Source organism: Porites lutea, chromosome 12, assembly GCF_958299795.1.
Source record: "Porites lutea chromosome 12, jaPorLute2.1, whole genome shotgun sequence".
Lineage (NCBI taxonomy): Eukaryota > Metazoa > Cnidaria > Anthozoa > Scleractinia > Poritidae > Porites > Porites lutea.
The window spans coordinates 16,819,661-16,840,542 of record NC_133212.1 but is presented as its reverse complement, the minus strand read 5'-3'; the positions used below and the strand labels follow the sequence as shown (position 1 = coordinate 16,840,542).

General features: G+C 37.5%; 1 protein-coding gene across 1 annotated transcript; it reads right to left on the bottom strand.

The window, feature by feature from the left end:
• Nucleotides 1-10,205: 10,205 nt before the first annotated feature.
• On the bottom strand, nt 10,206-19,794 carry LOC140921512 (uncharacterized). The gene is made up of 7 exons (XM_073371513.1): nt 19,672-19,794; nt 17,075-17,549; nt 16,878-16,931; nt 15,825-15,963; nt 15,241-15,319; nt 12,983-13,082; nt 10,206-11,467 (listed from the first exon to the last, which is right to left on the bottom strand). Exons 1-7 carry the CDS (start codon nt 19,759-19,761, stop codon nt 11,391-11,393), a joined length of 1,014 nt encoding a protein of 337 aa, XP_073227614.1. The 5' UTR covers nt 19,762-19,794; the 3' UTR covers nt 10,206-11,390.
• Between the last annotated feature and the right edge of the window lie 1,088 nt (nt 19,795-20,882).

The following is a 20,882-nucleotide window of genomic DNA, read 5'->3' as shown; positions in this document are numbered from 1 at the left end:
TTCTAGGTGACCTTTTTCGGGTAAAAATCCCTTAAAAATGGCGAATTATACCATTTTCTAGATATTCAAAAATCCTAGGAGAGGCAGGCAAGCAAGAAATTTTACAACAAATGTTCCGAAAATTCTAGATCTCAAAGCGTCTTCCGAACAGATATTTTTCGAAAATTGACGTTGGGTGCCCCTGTTTACTGTTGGAGGCAGGAAGAAATGAGAAAATTTGTTTTCAAAACAAAAACGCAGGTTGTTCAGCCCATTATGTGACAAACTTAGCATAATAACTAAGTTAAGGATATCCCAAACGGCGTTTCTCTAAATCCATATTATACAAAAGTATTGTCATTGGGCGCATAGGTTAATCAGTGAAAAAAAACAAAAATTCATAAAAATAAAATAAAATTAAGAAAAACGTATTTAAAAAAATCCGAAGCAAAGTTAAATTTATATATAAAATCCCTGTTATGTTTTAACAGTTACACGTTTGAGTAAATGCAGCCGAATGGACTGTATACAACTTATATCACACAATATGCTTACTGTCTTATATAGTTAATAAAGATAATTCTTTAAAAAGGGTGTACCACTAGGTGTTTTTACTGAGTAGCGCCCCCAAATGTTCGAAACTTGAAAACCGTCAAAAATTGTTAATTGTACAGAAAGAATACATATTATTGTGAATATCTTACTAAAACCTCAAGCCTGTTCGTTTGTCTGGGTTATAATCTATCAGACAAGATATTTCAAATTGTCTGAACTTGCAACAGAATAATGAAAGAAAATTGGAAGACTACATAATCATGCATCTTATACTATACTCCTCTGGGGCTCCAAATGCAGGGTTTCATGTCCTTTATATACACACAAACAACAAACAAACAGACAAACAAAAAATACAACGTCTGCTATCCAGATTTATTTTTCTCCTTAAAACATATATTTGCGTATCATTTTTGAAAGGTGAACCATTTTATTTAATGTTATGTTAAAGCATGTTTACGTAGAACCTTTGATTTACCATCAGATACGATGAGAATAAGTTAAACGTAGTGCATTCATTTTCTATCTATTTTTATACGATTTAAATATTTTTTAATTATTTTATTTAAGGCAAGACTAATTCCAGCTACTTAATAGATTAAAAGTGTTGTTATTCAATAGCAGCCATATGAGAGAGCGTGGAAATTTCTAAATTGCGTTCGAATGGTTACCTTTGGAATAATGGTTGCAGATGATTCATTTTGTTATCAAAGTTGAGAAGTTTATGCTATTCAGCGAACTATGGGGATGAGTCAAATCAGGAATATGGCTTGGACAGAGCAACGTTTTTCATTTCTTTATTTCTTCCTTTCTTTTTGTATCAAGAACAAATTATCAGCGCAGTATCTTCAATGCTTTTGTACCTTTTTAAATAAATATAACACGAGGGAAATACAAGAATTTCAGCGTTCCTGGTATTTAACGATGATGTAAAATATTTTTATTCCCTTAACGAACTGAACACAAAACAGCATTAATTTTCTGCAAGCCAACAGTGTTTTCAGCTAGTTCTTAATTAACCGAATTATTCCCCGTAGCATTTCTAAACAATAGTCATTATAATTATTTTCTCCGAAACGCTCGATCAAAAATCATCCTAAATAAACAAAAGGCTCTGCGAAAGAGTGGCATATTTCAGTATCCGTTACTTGACTCAAACTATATAAAATAGAGTTTCTATGCTAAACATTTGTTGTCAGGCTTCTCGCACGATGAGTTTAGGTTGCGTTCTCTTAACGTCGAACGCGAAAATGGCATTTGCTGTAAGCACTAGTTGAGAGAATTGTTCAAAGAGGTCCTAATATCTAAGATAACAAAGCGAATGGGGATCATTCTTCTATTACGGAGTCGCACGTTTGCCATATTGAATTCGCTTTTAAACCAGTTGATATACTAGTCAGAGCGACTTTTGAAGTTTATTTTTAAGATCAAACTGTAGCCCTTTACCTTCTGAATGACAATACTAGCATTGAAACTGTACAGTTTAGTAATGTTTAAGTCTGAAGCTAAAAAAAGTCCTCTTTTTTTAACTATACACACCAGCAGATTGTATAGGCCTTATGTAAAAATATACAATAATATTCCTTGCTTTCTCTTCAAGCCCATTCGATATACGAAACTAACTTCATGTTAAAGACATTTGAAGTGCCAGTCACTGCACTCAACAAGTTATCAGTCTTTAATCTTTAAAAAGTATCTCCACCAATTGCTGATGTGCCACTGGAGCATCACTGAGACTTAATCCAGCGTTGACTACTGAATCAAAGAAAGAAGAATAAATTGATAATGAATAAATAAATAAATAAATAAATAAACAAATATATAAATAAGTAAACCGTAGTACATGCAGGCAAATTTGCATCAATTTAGGTTTCTAGGAAACTGCCCACCTACCCCTCCCCTAACCCAACATTTTGCCCTAAGTGAAAAGTAAGTGTTAATGTTGACTTTGGGCATGGATAATAGAAAGACTCCAGTCTTTCTATTATCCATGCTTTGGGGAGGGGTAGGTGGGCAGTTTCCCAGAAACCTAAAAAAATGCAAACTTGACCCATTATGGGATAAAATAGCAAACTGGTAGACTACCTAAGAACGGTTAAATAGTGATTCCAATGCCCTAAATATGAGTCCAAATCCAAGGCTCCAACAGGTTTGATTCTCAACCTTCTAAAAATTACCTTCGGGGGAGGGAGGGTGGGGAAGGGAGACATACTGAAAAAGTGGAATACCTTATTTAGGATTGTTATGACTTAGCTAACCCCTTCGTCCTTGAATTGACCGTAACCGCCTGTGCGGATCCAAGTCCCCTCTGCCGCTTGTGACGTCATTAGTTTCAACGGTCAAGAACAACTTTGTCAACTAATCTGTGCAGGGTGATCATACCATAATGAGCATGATGAGCAGATTCAGTCACGGAGGCCAGGGAAAAAGGCAAAAAAAAAAAAACAGTGTAACGCTGACCCAAAAATTCCCAGCAAGAAAAGTGAAAGTAGACTGGTGGGGAGGAGAGAAAGCGAAAAGAAAAAGTCAAGACTCGAAATTTTTCTTTCTTCGCATGCCCGATCTTCGCAAGCTAATATTTTGCATCTGGATTCGAATGCCGCGACTGATCTAGATCTACATCTTCAGAGCCAGACAGTGACCAAAAACGGCTCAGCTAGCTTCAAAACGAGATTTTTTTTTCGGCGAAATTCCCAGAGGCGAAAGGGTTAAGTAGTCAGAGGGTATCTAATGGAAAATTAGCCTTCAAGCACGCTCTCCATTTGGGAGATATCGTGAGAAGTCACGCGCGATTGCCACACGAGAGAAGACGCAAGACTCTCGCTTGCATGTTCTCGCGCGGTTAGCTTCGTTCACCACTCAAAATAGAGAGCTTGCGACCAGGCTAAAGGATAACAAGCAGTTTTTCCACAAACCCTTATTAACTGTATTTGTCCTTTTGATTTCCTCCATTAACTTTTTGCTGTTAAATTCCTTACTGGCTGCTTCCAGTTGTGACAGCAAGATACCTACATTCTGAACAAACAACAATTCAAACTTACTTAAGGTCCCTAAGCGAATTAACCCTTTGAACCCTGAGAGTAACTGACAAAAATATATTTTCTACTTACAATAGCAGTACCTAATCAAGACAAAAGGTTATAAGAATTAATGAAATGATCACCTAAGGAAAATTACTTTAATCTTTAAACAAATTCTGTCAAAAAAACCCCCAATTTAAAACTGAGGCCAAGGGCACAACCTTTCTTGTGAAGATGAGTTTTATTTGCATGAGAACGAAAAATCATTTAATTATCGAAGGCTGAACACTTAACCTCGTTTTGATACAGAGGCCAGGGGGAACTCAGAAATGGCCCATTGCGTATACCACCCTTTTATACCATTATCTTCACAACAGCCTTCAGAATCGTTCAAATAGTTGCCTGGTTTAGCCCAAACCACAGAACTGCAAATCGATCCACAACACAGGTGACTGAGAACTCTTGGTCAAGAGTTTGTTATAAAACGTGTGATTAGAAGGCATCGTGAACTTTGGGGAAACAAATAAATTGCTGTTTGCCAAAGCGTCTCAGACAAGCTTTAAAACCCACTGGTTTAAATTCTACAAACTTGACAAGGACTCAAGAAAGTCCAGAGAAAAGTTAGCATTCAGCCTCGTTTCTATCTGTAACTGTAAAATGGGCCATTGCAGTAAAAGAAAGAAAGAGATAGAGAAAGCATGAGTAATAGGAAAAAGAAAGCAAGAAAGCCTCTAATAACTTCAATGCCCACGTAAAACATTGGAGCTCAAGCGAAGCAGGTTTAACCTTAGATCAAGTTTGTATGCCTAATAAAAATACGGCCTGTGTCTATAAGCAACAAAAGAAAAAAAAAAGAAAAAATCTGTAGATCTATGTGTATAGTGGAGAGCTTACTACGATTTTTTTTCCAGAATCAACTTAAAGGTGCAATTTGTAAAGTGTTAAACGAAATTGCAATAACACTGTGACAGAAAATAGACAAGTGAAAAAAGGCCAAATATAGAAATTTAATAGGCACGCATGGATCCCAGGAAGGCATTCGCAAGGTTCGCAATTGAAAGGAGAAATGTGGCACATAGGTTTTAATTTGACATAATGAGAAGAGAGAACCTAATAATTTCCCTGGTTAAAGGCTAGTTTTCACTCCTAGCGACGGAATCGGAGTCGTAATCAGAAGCGTCAGGGAACTTTACGATCTAGTAAAAACAGCGTTCTGATTCCGCTCACGACTCCGTCGTTTACGATCAATTGAAAACTGGGTCGTCGGAGTCACAAACAGAAGCGGAAGAACTAAACCAATCAGAAAAGCGTGGGAACATGCATTGTGATTGGTTTATCCTTCTGCTTCTGCTTCCAACTCCGACAATCTGGTTTTCACCAGATCGTAAAGGACGTAGTCAGAAGGGGAGTCAGAAGAAAATGAAACCGTTCAATTCTGATTCTTCCGAGTCTTATTCCGTCGCGTTTAAGACTACGATTTTCACAATGCGATAAGCGCTTTTAAGACTCCGCTTGCGATTCCGACTCCTTGTTATATTGAACTTAATTGTTACAGCCTCTTGTCCCTTAACGGATCTCTTTAACGTGTGGGTGATAATCAGTAAATCGCTTACTTTATGCGTCTTTCTGAAAGCGTTGCCTTTAGCGTTTATAGTGCTGAAGACTTGGCCACACGCTATAACATATATACTTTTGGACGGTAAACCATTTTATTTAATTTTATGATGAAAGAGGGTCTAAATCATGAAACCTTGTTTATGTGAAACCTTTGTTTCAGTATATGAAGCCGATAAGTATAAATTTAAGTAATGTCGTCATCATGCTTTTATTTTTGTACTTTCCATACGATTCATATTGTCTTTTTAATCACACTACTCAAGGCAAGACTAATTCCAGATAAAAGTGCGGCTTTGTTTGAATAGCGGCTGCTTTCCGATCTAGATAAAAGAAAGTGTGGAACATTTTACCAGGAGTACACATGCTCTGTTATAAAGGCATCGGTTAAATTGAGAATTCTAGATTTGAATTTTGAGGAACAGTTGAAGAGATTTTTCTGAAGCGCCTCAAATTAGCAAGTCTCTCTGGTCGAAGACTTCAATCATGACTAGCCCTCTTTCAAACGCCACCATAAAAGAAAAGATAAGAAATTACCAAGTTGAAGCAAGTGATATCATCATTTTAATCGTTAACAGCATCAGCTGTCCATTCACAGTTGTACTTAACTTGATGGTGATAATGGCTGTGAAAAGAAGGCGAAGACTTCAGACCAACAGCAACATCTTGCTTGCCTGTCTAGCCGCAACTGACGCCTTAACTGGTCTCATAACGCAGCCAGCGTTTATTCTGTGGAGAACATTCGAAATGACTGGTGTGATCGTGTACAGTGCAGCACACATGGTCCACGTGAACGCAATAGGGGTCCTTTCTGTGTGTTCGTGTCTTCATCTTATGTTAGTAACTGGCGAGCGGCTCGTAGCGATCAAATTTACCATGCACTACATACATATTGTTACAACAAAAAATATTGCGATAGCAGTTACCTCATGTTGGATCGTTTCTGTCATTTCTCAGGTCCTCAAATCTTTTAAATCGACAGTGGATGCTTCGGTCTTTTTCTCTCTTCTAGTGATAGGATCTTGTATCGTTTTCGTTACCTCTGCATACGTTGCTTTGTATTTTGAAGTACGAAGATATCAAAAATTGATCAAAGGTCAGCAGATGCCTCAAGAAGAAGCAGAAAGATTCGCTAAAGAGAACAAAGCGCTGAAGACAGCTATATATATAGTCGGTGCATTAGTGCTGTGTTTGACACCCGCTGTTGCTGTTGGGTTAACATTTAAAATAACCGACCGAAAAGAGGTTGCTCTGCTGTTCGCGTGGATTCGCACGATTGTCATGTCAAATTCTCTTCTGAATCCACTGTTGTACTGTTGGCGGCAAAAACCACTGAGACAATATATATTTAAAACCACATTGGTCGTTCATCCCGTCGAGTAACAAAATAAAAAACCGTTCAATGACAGCAGGTACACGAGGATAAGTCTGATGATGTAAATATGAAAATGTTGCCAAAGCTTTAGGTAAAATAGGACTAGGAGACCAGCTAATTGTAAAATAGGAGTTTCAACGTTAATGTAAGCGGTACCAGTGAATGGAAATGAGAGATGTTACTTGGGTAATAAATGCTCCTATTGAATTTGCAGAGGAATAAAAAAGTCAGAGTGTAATAAAATGACGCTAAATCCTACTTATAGCTCAGCTACGCGTTCCGGGTTAATCTTCGTTCGTTTCAGCGATCGTTTGAAAAAATTACGACGATTCACCTTTTAATTTTTTTTTTCATTTCTATGTCGATGAGCGAGGAGAAACGCCTGCCGTTCGCAGGCTTTTATACGAATGTCCATTGGTTCCATTACTTCCATTACTTTCATTATGAGGAAAATAGTTCTTTTAAAAATCATTATTTTTTTTATAAGCCGCAATTACGTTTTTTAATAGTATGGTAATATTAACATGGAAAACATAATTTTGTTAAAAAGCACATTACCTTCTGCACGCAAGCACTGCAAATTCGTGTCGGCAACAGCGAAAACTTACTGGTTGGGTAAGTCGTTTAAAACGTCCTTCAAGATGGCCAAGCCAACCTCACGGTCACAGGTTACAATCAGCTGGCTACAGGCCACGTGCAAACGTTAAAAACTACAGCTACCGTAGAATACATGACAAGGTTTCTTATAAAAACGGTATTTTCATTATTCTCTTATATCATTTTTGATTAACTGGCTAGGGTAATCCAGCCGCCAAGATTAAAAAAAGTTGCCGCCGTCGTTGCTTATTAGGGACCTTAAGATCCGACGACGGCGACAGCAACGGGAACGCCACAAAAGCAATAGGTTTAATCAGCAAAACAACTATTTTGCACGTGCATCACACTTTTTTGTACATTTCTTTGCCGTCACTGCACGACTACGACGTGAAAATGCCTAATTTCCCGATGTAAAGAGGACGTACACAAGCGACGACGAAATTTCCTCTCTCTTTCTGAACTTGAATATGGTTCTTAGGAATTCAACTTTAGGAGGGTTCCCCAACATTTGACAAAGTTAGTGACTTGGAGTAATCGCTATGAAGATTGAAAGAACGCGAATTCACTTTTTCAGCGACGTTTTCTCCGCCTTCGCCGTCCTCGGATCTTAAGGTCCCTATTAAAGAACGTCCTAAACACTAAAGATTTGAATGGAGCGTGGTAAGGAGGCAACAACGAGCTGTGAACCTTAGGCGAAGCAGATAAAACTGGCTGCCAGAGCCTTAAGATTGGCTAAACTTAGAGGCTGAAAGTCCAAAAACTTGATTGGGATGCCTAGAGACACTGCCAGAGACAACGCCTCTAAAGAAGAGATGACATTAATTCCCCTAGTTGAAGCAACTGAGGTAACCAACTTGATTATTCACAGCATCGCTTGTCCCTTCGCAATTCTCCTCACCGATGTGATGGTGATGTTGGCTGTAAAAAGGAGACGAAGACTTCAGACCAAAAGCAACATCTTACTGGACTGTCTATAGCCGCAACTTACGAGTTAACCAGTCTAATCGCACAGCCGGCGTTTATTCTCTGGAAAACATTTAAATTGACTGGTGTACTCATAGGCAATTCCAATCCACCACGAGTGATTCATAGCTCTGCAATTCGCGTCCTCTCCGTTTGTTCCTGTCTTCATCTCATGCTTGTAACTGGCGAAAGACTAGTAGCGATTAAATTTACCATGCAACACCCATATATTGTTACTAGACAAAACAATAAGGCAGCAGTAATCTCGTGCTGGATAGTCTGTCTCGCTTCTGACGGTTTTTAATTTTTTGAACATACAGAGATTATTTCGTTCATTTCCATCACTGTAGCCCTGAGTTCTAGCGTCGTTTTCGTTGCCTTTGCATTTCTCGTTTTTAACCTCGAAACACGGCGCCATCTGAAGATGATGAAAACTCAACAGATGCCGCACGGAGAAGCAGAAAGATTCCTCAAATATAACAAAGCGCTGAAGACAACTGTATAGGTAGTCTTTGTTTCGCGCCCTTGGTTATTTCAACTCCAGTTTCAATGTTCTTCTCAAAGATAGGAGGACAAAAAGAGTCAGCCATTACCTTTCAATGGTCCCGCACGTTTGCTATTTTGAATTCGCTTCTGAATCCATTTATTTACTGTTGGAGGCAAGAAGAAATGAGAAAGTTTGTTTTCAAAATATAGACGCAGGTTGTTCACCCTGTTATGTGACAAACCTAGCGTAATAACTGTAAGTTAAGGTTATCCTGTACCAGCATCTAAATACTAATAGGATACCCTACGGCGTTTCTCTGAATCCATATTATACAAAGGTATTGTCAAAAAAAAAAAACTAATTAAAAAATTAAAATGTCGAAAAATATATTTAAAAAATCCGAAGCAAAACTGCATTTATAAATAAAATCACTGTTATGTTTTAGTAAGTACACGTTTGAGTAAAGGCAGCCGAATAGACTGTGTACAAGTTATATCACACAATATGTTTACTAACTGTCTCATATAGTTAAGGTGGCTCGATACAGTTTTTCAGGGTCAATTCCTCCCAAGTTTGAGCATAAACTACGTCGCCATAAACAAAGTTTTGGAAAAATTGCCATCACAGTTGTATTAGATGAAGATGAAAATTTGTTATGATCAGGGTTGCAACGGCCTCAGAGTTGTCATAGCAACGAAATGACGTTACTACCTATTTTACTTGCAGCAGTATATCTCGGCACTGGGAACTGTTCTTCGAAAATCATTCACGGGAGCTTTTTCCTCCAATAGCAGTATCGATGTTCGTGAAGTTTAAGCGAAATGTGTAAGAGCGTTATCGAGATATTTTGGGATAAAGATTTTGTCGTTAGAAATACTGTAAAAAATGGACAATCTTGGTGTTCGGCTGTTATCTGTAGAAAACGAAAAGCTTTTGACATGCAATTTCACCTCATAGTAGTTTCAATCTTTTTAAAAACGTGAGTGAAAGATCAGGGAGATAGCTCCAGCCGTTTGCTAGAAAGAATGATTTGATTACTATGTATCGAGGCGCTCTTGTTAGCTTTTTTTTGAACATTTTGGTCTACTTTAACAAATTAGCGAATAATTTCTAAACCGCTCGATAGATTTTTTAAAAAAATTAATATTCTTGAGATTAACCTTCCTTTTATATGACCTTTTAGTTTCAAGGTTATTGATATATTGTAAGGCAGTAAAATAAGGGCTAGCACTCCCAAATGTTCGAAACTTGAAAACCGTCAAAAGTTGTTAATTGTACAGCAAGAATATATATTATGAATATTTTACTGAAACCTTGGGCCTGTTTGTTTGTCTAGGTTATAATCTATCAGACAAGATATTTCAAATTGTCTGAACTTGCAACTGAACAATGAAAGAAAACTGGTGAGACTACATAGTGATGCATCTTATACTATACTCCTCTGGGGCTCCAAATGCAGGGTTTCATGTCCTTTATATACACACAAACAACAAACAAACAGACAAACAAAAAATACAACGTCCGCTATCCAGATTTATTTTCCTCCTTAAAACATATATTTGCGTATCATTTTTGAAAGGTGAACCATTTTATTTAATGTTATGTTGAGGCATGTTTATGTAGAACCTTTGATTTACCATCAGATACGATGAGAATAAGTTAAACGTAGTGCATTCATTTTGTATCTATTTTTATACGATCTAAATATTTTTTAATTATTTTATTTAAGGCAAGACTAATTCCAGCTACTTAATAGATTAAAAGTGTTGTTATTGAATAGCAGTCATATGAGAGAGTGTGGAAATTTCTAAATTGCGTTCGAATGGCTACCTTTGGAATTGTGGTTGCAGATGATTCATTTTGTTACCAAAGTTGTGAAGTTTATGCTATTCAGCGAACTATGGGGATGAGCCGAATTATTCCCCGTAGTATTTCTAAACAACAGTCATTATAATTATTTTCTCCCAGGCGCTCGATCAAAAATCAACCTAAATAAGCAAAAGGCTCTGCGAAAGAGTGGCATATTTCGGTATCCGTTACTTGACTCAAACTATATAAAACGCGTAGAGCTTCTATGCTAAACATTCGTTGTCAGGCTTCTCGCACATTGAGCTTAGGTTGCGTTCTCTTAACGTCGAACGCAAAAATGGCATTTGCTGTGAAGCCTTAAATTAGAAGTCCATAGTTGAGAGAATTGTTTCAGGAGGTCCTAATATCTAAGATAACGAAGCAAATGGGGATTGTTCTTCTATTAGGGAGCCGCACGTTTGCCATATTGAATGCGCTTTTAACCCTTTCACTGCCAAATGTGGCCAAAGCCAAATTTCGACCACATTTGCGAATTTCATTTTCTAAAATTTTGACAAACAAATAGCATCATGTGGAAGTACTGGCAGAGAGCTTTTATGTGAATGGTCACATCATAGGATTTCGTCCATATACTCAAAAGTTAGAGTCACCTTACAAAATTCCATCAAACACTCTGGCAGTGAAAGGCTTAAACCAGTTGATTTACGAGTCAGAGCGACTACGGAAGTTTATTTTTAAGATCAAACTGTAGCCCTTTACTTTCTAAAAGACAATACTTAAGCACTGAAACTGTACAGTTTAGTAATGTTTAAGTCTGAAACTGAAAAAAGTCCTTTCTTCAACTATACACACCAGCAGATTGTATAGGCCTTATGCAAAAATATACAATAATACTCTTTGCTTTCTCTTCAAGGCCATTCGATATACGAAACTAACTTCATGTTAAAGATGATGGAAGCGCCAGTCACAGCACTCAACAACTTATCGGTCTTTAATCTTTAAAAAGTATCTCCACTAATTGCTGATGTGTCACTGGAGCATCACTGAGACTTAATCCAGCGTTGACTACTGACGAAAAAAGAATAAAGTGATAATGAATGAATAAATAAATAAATAAATAAATAAATAAGTGAATAAATAAATAAATAAATAAATAAATAAGTAAACCGTAGTATATGGAGGCAAATTTGAATCAATTTAGGTTTCTGGGAAACTGCCCACCTACCCCTCCCCTAACCCAAAATTTTGCCCTAAGTGAGAAGTAAGTATTAATGTTGGGTTAGGGGAGGGGTAGGTGGGCAGTTTCCCAGAAACCTAACTTGATCCGCGAATTTTAAATCGCGTGAGGAAACCAAGCGACGACGATAACGGTGGCGAAACGTCTCTAAGAAAGTGAATTTACGCTGTTTCAAACTTCACTGGTCTTCTTCCATGTCTTTCAATTTGTCAAATACTAGTGAATTTTTTTAGAGTTAAATTCTAAGTTAAAAAAAAAAAAAAAGAAAGGAAGAAGAAGAGATTTGTCACGTGTTCACGTCTTCCACAAAACGTGAAATTACTACGTAGGCCGTGGTCATGCGACGTCGGCCAAGAAATGTACAAAAACGTGTGATAAAACGTGTTAACTAAGTTTTCGTTTCGGTAATCTAAACCTACGTTCTCGTTGCTGCCGTCGTCGCCTTTACTTTAATTCACGACTAGCTCAAAACAACTGCTTCTTCCCTAGAGTGGTTAATTCCTATTCCCATTTTTAAACGTTCCCCCCGTCTTCGCCACATGACAGGTCCTTTTGACAGGTCCTTTTCTCCCCCACCCCCACCCCCCAAATGGATGGTAGGCCATTCTGACAGACTACCGGTAAAGCTTCCGATTATAAGCGCCCCTCCTCCCACTGTTAATCCCCCTCCATTTATAGATCCTCCTAAAACCCCTTACGAAGTTGTATAATCCCAGGGCTTCTAATCGGAAGTTTTTACGTTAACTTAGTGCCAATTCATATTTCGACACCCTCATATTGGAAATAGGAATGAATAAGAGATTGTTTACCATTTACATGGGAAACTAATCTGTGCAGGGTGATCATACCAGGATGAGAGCGATTCAGTCAAGGAGGCCGGGGGAAAAGGCAAAAAAAAAAGGTACTGCTGCACGAAAATTCCCAGCAAGAAAAGCGACAGTAGACTGGTGGTGAGGAGAGAAAGAGAAAAGAAAACGTCAAGACTCGAAATTTTGCTTTCTTCGCAAGCTAATATTTTGCATCTGGATCAGAATGCCGCGAAGGATCTAGATCTACATCTTTATAGCCAGACTTTGACCAAAAATTGCTCGGCTAGCTTCAAAACGCGTTTTTCGGCGAAATTCCCAGAGGTGAAAGGGTTAAGTAGTCAGAAGGTATCTAACGGAAAATTAGCCTTCGAGCACGCTCCCCATTAGGGAGATATCGTGAGAAGTCACGCGCAATCGCCACACGAGAGAGGACGCGAGAGTCTCGCTTGCGTGTTCTCGCGCGGCTAGCTTCGTTAACCACTCAAAATAGAAAGCTTGCTTACAGGCTAATAGATAACAAGCAGTTTTTCCACAAACCCTTATTAACTGTATTTGTCCTTTTGATTTCCTCCATTAACTTTTTGCTGTTAAATTCCTCACTGGCTGCTTCCAGTTGTGACACCAAGATACCTACATTCTGAACCAACCACAATTCAAACTTACTTAAAGTCCCTAAGCGCATTAACCCTTTGAGCCCTGATAGTAACTGACAAACATATATTTTCTCCTTACAACATCAATACCTAATCAAGACAAAAGGTTATAAGAAATAACGAGATGTTCACCTAAGGAAAAATACTTTAATCTTTAAACAAATTCTGTCAACCATTTCTTTAAGGAAATGCGTGGAGAGAGTTACACTGTAGCACTGAAGATCAAAAGAAAACGGTATAGACAGTGGTATTGTCGCTATTTGGTAAGACTACGAGTAGTCCCCTTTTTTCCTCAGGGATAGGAGAGCGAGTGAAACGCGAGCGCGCTTGAAAATTACCCCACGCGAACTGAAAAAGGCGAGACGCCGCAGTGTAGTCTACTATTTGGCCAGGGCATTAAGCTACGGTAAAACGGGCAACAAAGACGCGCACATTGTTTAATTGCAACATTGCTGCAAAACTAGTTGAAAAGCTATGTTGTACGTTTTACCACACACACACACACACACACAAAATAAATCAAAAAAAGGCTATTCTTGCAGCTTCAGGCTACTATCGTTTTGAAGTCTGTGTAATTCACCGGCTTTGAGCCTCACCTTAGGGACCGGTCATTATTTATCGCTTGGGGGGGAGGGGAGGATTTGGAGCTAAACAAGGTGAAATTTAGCCGATCCCCCCTTTGAATGTTACTTCACTGAAGTGATCCCCCCTAATAACTTTTGGTGACTTTCGCGATCCTCCCCCATGTCTTCATTTTCCAAGCAAATTTGAGTGGTCCCCTCTCTGAGTCCTTCCAAAGTTTTCAGTGATCCGCCCTTTTGGGTTCTCGGTTACGACTGACCTCCCCCCTTTATTCTCCTAAAAATCAAGTGTTCCCCCCCCAAAAAAAATCCTCCGCCCTCCGTGAAACAGGATCGAAACTTCGTCAAATCAGACACTTCTGCGTTCCAAAAACCCTCACTTTGAAAATGAGGCCAAGTGCATAACCTTTCGTGTGAAAATGAGTTTTATTTGCATGAGAATGAAAAATCATTTCCATATCAAAGGCTGGGCACTTAACCTCGTTTTGATACAGAGGCTCGGAGGAACTCGGAAATGGCCCATTTCGTATACCACCCTTTTATACCATTATCTTAACAAAAGCCCTCAGAATCGTTCCAATAGTTGTGTGGGTCAAGCCAAAACCACAGACAGCAAATCCCGCCAGACGCACATTGTATTGGCCATTTCAGAGTTGCATAGGGAACTGGGGTGAGTTTCAAATGTAAACAAATCGATAAACTGACACCACCATATAAAAGGTCATGTTGAGATTGGTTATTTGACCAAGTTTGGTGCTCTAAAGTTGAATGGGGATCAAGTTATGACTCTTGAAACGTGGTTAAAGATCCACGCAAACGTCTGTAATTTTGTGACCACTTCCCCCCAAACCATATAAACTCTTTAAAATACTTTTCAGTTTTTTTGTTAAACTGTAAAATTCGTCATGCATCTAGCTACTACTTACAGACATTGTATGGATCTTAAACCATGTTTCAAGAGTCATAACTTGATCCGTGATGAACTTTAAAGCACCAAACTTGGTCAAATAACCAATCTCAACATGATCTTCTATAAGGTGGTGTCAGTTTATCGATTAGTTTAAATTTGAAACTCGCCCCAGTTCACTACGCAACTCCACAATGGCCAATATGGCAGAGGTTCTCTTCTGTCTTTCCCCTTCCCATTGTGCCCCGCATGCTTTCTTTTTCTTTCTCCCCAGCCTCCCTGCGACACAAAGAGTCCTCTGGGGAGGAGAGATGGGGAGTTATGTCACCTGTTGCATAACAAGTTTGCCTCGGGCTAGTAAAAAGCACAAAATGTACTGATTCACATGTGGGTAGTCAGGGTTTGCGCCTCATTTGATGTGGCATGTAAATTTTATGCGGCATTTTTTCTAAATTGCGGAAATCCAGCAAGGCCGCGCCCTAGAATAAACCCTGGGTAGTACAATGCACAACATCACTATTTAACTTGTTTTGCTGCAACGTTGCATAACAAGTTACACATTCTTGTTGCCTGTTTTACCGTTTAGATTTGCACACAAGTAATTGCAATTTCTTTTAAAAACTGTAAAAGTTAATACAGTTTACCAAAACATACCTTATGTTCAAAGTGCTTTTGTTTAACATCATTATGCAACTTTTCCAGGTCAGCAACTCTTCCTTTAATTTCATGAAAACTGGGTAGAAGAAAACTAAAATGTGAATTTATTGATCAAAACAAAATTTATTTACATAATATATGCAATAAATAAACAACAACACATGATTCATAAGTGCTGCTGAATATGAAAGTCTCATGTACCTCAAAACAAAGAAAAAAGTAATTTTGTAAATGTTGCCATGCATTAAACAACATACAACTAAAACAGAATTGTCAGTTTGTGCAGGTTCTCTCCCTTGGTCCGAGAGGTTTTACTCATGTAGTCCAAATTCCCTTCTCCTCAAAAAGCAACACTTTCAAGTTACGATTTGTTCTGGAACACCAGGACATGTTTAAATGAGTTCTTGGAACTCTTAAGTGCTTTGTCAGTAAACAAATTTACAGGTTTTATTATTATTATTATTATTATTATTATTATCAGTGGTAGTGGAAGTGGTAGTGGTAGTGGTAGTGGTAGTAGCAGTAGTAGTGGCAAATAACATTAATTTTTTCCACCATTATGTAATGGACAAAACAATAACCTTGCTTGTAGCTGCTCATTTAACATGTTGGACTCTGGATCAGTTTGTTCAGGCCTTGTTTGTTGTAACCTACTAAGTATTTTTCTCTGTGCAGTTCGGTTGAAACTTCGCATTAGTTCATCCTCATTTTTATGGTTGACTGGAAAAAAAAAACATAAAGAAATAAATACAATAGCTGTGCACTGTAGCATCACTACATTTTGAAACTAACAATAAATTAATGTTGTATAGTTCAAAATAAAATTCAGGTTAAATTATTTGTTGTCTCCTCCTAAGCTCTAATTAATTATTCATGATCATGGAAAACTTCGTCATTGAAGGTCCTTTGTATCCTTATCATAAAATGATTCAAAATACATCAATATGAATAATGATTATGACTAGGAGACAAATTGACAGCCAAAGTAGATTGAATCAATATTTTCACCTGAATCTCATTAAGAGCTTCTGTACAACACCAACATCAGGACTGCAAATAACAGAAGGACATTGGAAATTGACCAACTGGCATTTGCTGGTGTCCGATGAAATCCCACAAACGTTCGGACATTATGTCCAAAGATTTTTGGCATGATAAAATCTCTTCTTTTTATCCATCGGTAGTTCGGTAATTTTAAATATATAAAGTTCAACCTTTTTCTGGTGATGTCTGACCAAGATAGTGTACATCTTAGTAGGACATGTAACCTGCATTGCAACCGGCCCATATTTCCTTTCAAGAGAAAAAAAGTTATTTGCAGCTCTTCTCTGGTTGTTGAAACACAAACTTACATAACTTAGTAAGGAAAATGGTTCCACTGAAAAATTTAAAAAGCTTTTTCCTCAGCCCAACTTAAACTACACAGGGGATTAATATTAATAACAGTATGTAATTTGATTAATAATAGAATAATTAATACAATAATATAATAACAACATAATATATTATAATTCTATTTAACTCCCTGTGAAAATGTAATATTAATTTTTATTACATTTTCAAAGGGAGTTTTAAAAACCTTTATCAGTAATCTAAAAAGAAAACTGGCAAAAAAAAATTCTTGATTTTTTTACCTTTCTTCAGAGCCCTGTGAATAACCTCTAAAGGAATATGCTTTGGATCGTTTTCTAAAGAAAGAGAATTATCAACAATTATAAAACAGTTGTCAGCTACAAGGTACTACCAATTCAGGGTTCAGGTCCTTAAGTCAATAATGTTGATAATATCTAATTATTATAAAGTCCTGAGACATTATTAACAGATTACTGACCTCTAATCTTAGATAAAGCTGTGCAATCCACCTCTAACTCAAATGGAGTCTTCAGTACTCTGATCTGTTGCTGCAGGAAATCACGATCACTCTGCTGGACATCAGCATCATGCAGAAATGTGGAATCTCCATTGTCTGACAAGTTAACGTTCCCATCTAATTCACAGGCTGATAAGTCCTCACTGTGATCTACTAATGGCTGATTAATACGTTTATCAGTAGTTTCCATTGAGGAAGTAGATTCATCTTGTTTAGTTTCTAATTCTTTCCTCTTTGACTTATTTTTTCTTCCGATTACAGCACTTTTGCTAGTTTTATGACCAAATTTGTTTTCAGCAGGAGGTGCTTTTCTTTTCCTTGATCTGCTTGTCACATTTTCATCAGCCTCTTTTTTCTGAGAATCTCTAGATCTTGTCATTGGTGTTTTCTTTTTCTTTGGCAACTCAGCAGTCTGTTGGCTAGTACTTGCATCTTCCTGGATAAAAATAAATAAATAAATAAATTATTATTTTGCATGAAAACTGTATTAAAGGGACACCATTTTAAGTCGACACCTTGACTGAAATGGTAACAATCCATAACAATTCCCATTTTTGTTTATTTGTTTGTTTGTTTTTTTTACAACAGATCTGTATTAAGCTGCAACTTCTTCTTAGAAGACACTGATAAAGCCTTGAAGTTATCTGTTCATATGTATATTTACACTATTATTCCATGTATAACTGAGTGAAAATAAAACAATTGCTATACCATTAAAGCACTTCACTGTGAGATTCATAACATCAAGGTTCACATGCATTTCCTTTCCTTAGCATAAAAAGCTCAACAGAGCTTGCCTAATCTCCTGCCATGCAGTTATATTTTTCTTATAGGTTATGTGTATGAATGTATCGTAAATAAAAGCACAATGAAGTCTTGAACTTAAAATTTCTGACATACTCTGGAGTCTGACAAAACAGCCAATATTTCACTACACAACTGGTTATGCCAAATTCTGTAAAAATTGTTATTATTTGTTCTTCAAATTTATTCCAAATGATTTCTTTCCCGGATGTAAAGGTAGATAAAGAAGAAGGAGAAAAAAAACTCAAGTCAATGAATTACCGTCTTTGAACTAAGAGAAGAAGAAGGAAAAAAACATTCAAGTCAATGAATTACTGTCTTTGAACTAAGAGAAAATCTGTGAGGGAGTAGTGCATGTGTGTAGGCCAAACCAAGTGGCAGTTACAGACTCTGAACAGTCAACCAAACAAAAGAAAAGAAATTGTAGCATTCATAAACAAAAACTTTATTGAGTCAATTGAAACTCCCGTAATTCGAAAATTCCAATGTTATGACACTGTGCTGCAGCCAAAAACTTTATTGGAGATATTTCCTTGTAAAGCCAAAATCATTTTTCTTAGGATTGCGGAACATTTCCACTTTTCCAGTTGACAGACGATTTTCGTCCGCAAATTGGAAACCCCTGTGATCAAGACAACCTCGTTCCCAGGGTTCTCTCCTACCCGCTCCGTAGGGCGGGTAGGAGAGAACCCTGGGAACGAGGTTGTGATCAAGAAAAAAGCCACTGGAGACGTCTGAGTATTCCAAATCATTGACCTTGCTTGCTAGAGTTGGCTCGAGAAATAATCAATTACAAAATTGATCTATTTGAAACAGTTTTGCATCCATGATAATTAATCCCTTGAATTCCCAATACTCGTAGCAAATTTCGTCTTTCGACTGTTGTCAGCTGTGTTGTGTGCTTTGTGCTTTACCGCAATAGTTGTTGTGGATGACACTTAACCCATGCATGTGGATCACTAAAACCTCACTCAGAGTAAAAATAACAGACTGAAGTACTATCCATTTTTAGAAAAAAAAAGATGCCTAATATTATTACAAGAAAAAGATTAAGAACAAGCACTATTTTCAGATGGACACAAGAATCCAAGATGGTGGAAACTCAATGAAAAGGTCAAGACAGGCCTTTTCTATGGTTCTGCACATACAATTCCCTTGAAATTATTGTGACATATAGGAATGATAGCTAAATTCCTTATGTGGAGTCTTAGAAGGTGTTTTTGCAATATTTTACTATGATTTATACAGCTTTTTTAAATGTCTAGCCAATCACAGAGCCAGATTAGTTAACTGAAAACAGACAACTAGCAAGTTTCCTGTTGTGTTGCCGCTGCTTTTATTGTTGTTACGCGTAGCGTTTCTTAATTACATTGTAGCATTCAAAATAATCGACTTATACAGTTGATTTATCAAGTATCAAAATTATTCAAAATGGGAGGATGAGGAGACGGGCCAGTATTAAAAAAAAAAAAAAAAAAAAAAACGGTTGTTGAATTTAGTCTCCCTCGTAGCCGTTTCTCGGATGTCACGCAACGCACCCCCAAGAGAACGTTGCGTGACATCCAAGGGAGGGAGACTAGGTCGAAGTGTCCCAACCGGTTTTTTCTGAGACTGTAGCTCTTCCACTATGGACAGAAATATGTTTAAACTGCCTAAACATAATTCCTGGGGTTTACCTCGGTGTAAAAACAGTCTCAGGCAAAAAGGTAGTTGGGACACGTCCATAGCATGCGAGAAGCGATGAGATAGCTTACGGTTTCCCGAGCGACACTGTGACTGCTACTGGCGGCGATATGACTTGTGCTTTTCCTAACTTTCCGTCGAGGTCCTTTGAAGTATTTCATTGCATAAAAGCTACAATTTCCCGGGAAAGTAGAGCTCTGTTAATAGCTAAACAATAAACATTTGAACGATTGTCTGTTATTACCGCCAAAAATCACACTATCCCACATGAGCCCGCAGTATGCGAAATCTTGTCCAAAAGTATATCCATGTAACGGTCAGAAGCTGTCCTACTTAAACCAAACGCCTGACGCACGAAAACACCTTTCGCTTTCATTTCACGAGGAAGAGGGTCGTGAAAAAAAATTTTTATGGTCCGATCACCGACGGATTCCGATTTTCATACTTTTGATCGGTCCAGGAATACAAGCGGCCGTGTCGCCGAGTTAAGTGATCTCGAGAAAAGAGCGTCACGCGACATCTGACACAATTGTATGCAAGTTTGCTGATGCAAGCGTATGGCGGTTTTTACAATGTATCAACGACGAAGCGGTAAGTTATGCTGGCATAGACATAACAAGGTTACCTTAGGCCGGTATTAGCTGTATGTTTGAAGGGTTTCTTTACGACGTTTGTGTTGATCGCCAAAAAAAGATAGATTCTGTAACATGACCAGGCAATTAAAGTAAGGAGAAGCTGTTCAGTCTTTATTGTGCCTTTATAATGCCACAGCTTGTTTTCATTGAGAAGTTGTTTTTAAATTTTCAAGTGATGAAATAATTGGCTTTAAAAGTAGATGAACTTTTTTTTAGCCATTTCCTTTTATATTTCTTAGTACAGGTTTTCTGTAAATAATCAGAAGGAGTAGGCTTTATTACATGTACACATGTTTAAACTCGCTTCTGCAGCTGGTTTCAAACCCTAGCTTGAAGCTAGCTTAATAGACTTTAATTTAACCGAGATAAAAATCAACATTTGATAATAAAAATTAGGGAAAGGAGTTTTACACAATGTTTTGATGTCACCATGACATCATTATCAAGATAAGAAACTAAAATCTGACTTAATATATTATACAGTTTGAAGTGACAAGGTAAACTAAAGAACAAAAGTAGCATGTTTACTTGTGTAAATGACAATGAAAATATGTTAAACAAACAGTTTTGACCAGATGGAATCTGATTGTATATTTAAGCTTGGTTTCTTCTTCTGAGTAAAAAGCATTTTGAAAATCAGACAGTCT

Bases quoted from the DNA above. Each gene is read 5' to 3' on its own strand.
- LOC140921512 (XM_073371513.1), bottom strand. From the start codon at position 19,761: ATGAAATACTTCAAAGGACCTCGACGGAAAGTTAGGAAAAGCACAAGT. The intron at 16,932-17,074 runs GTCAGTAATCTG...CTCTTTCTTTAG, and splicing joins AGCTTTATCTAAGATTAGAG to AAAACGATCCAAAGCATATT. The intron at 11,468-12,982 runs GTTTGTGGAAAA...TTTTTTCGTCAG, and splicing joins GACAAATACAGTTAATAAGG to TAGTCAACGCTGGATTAAGT.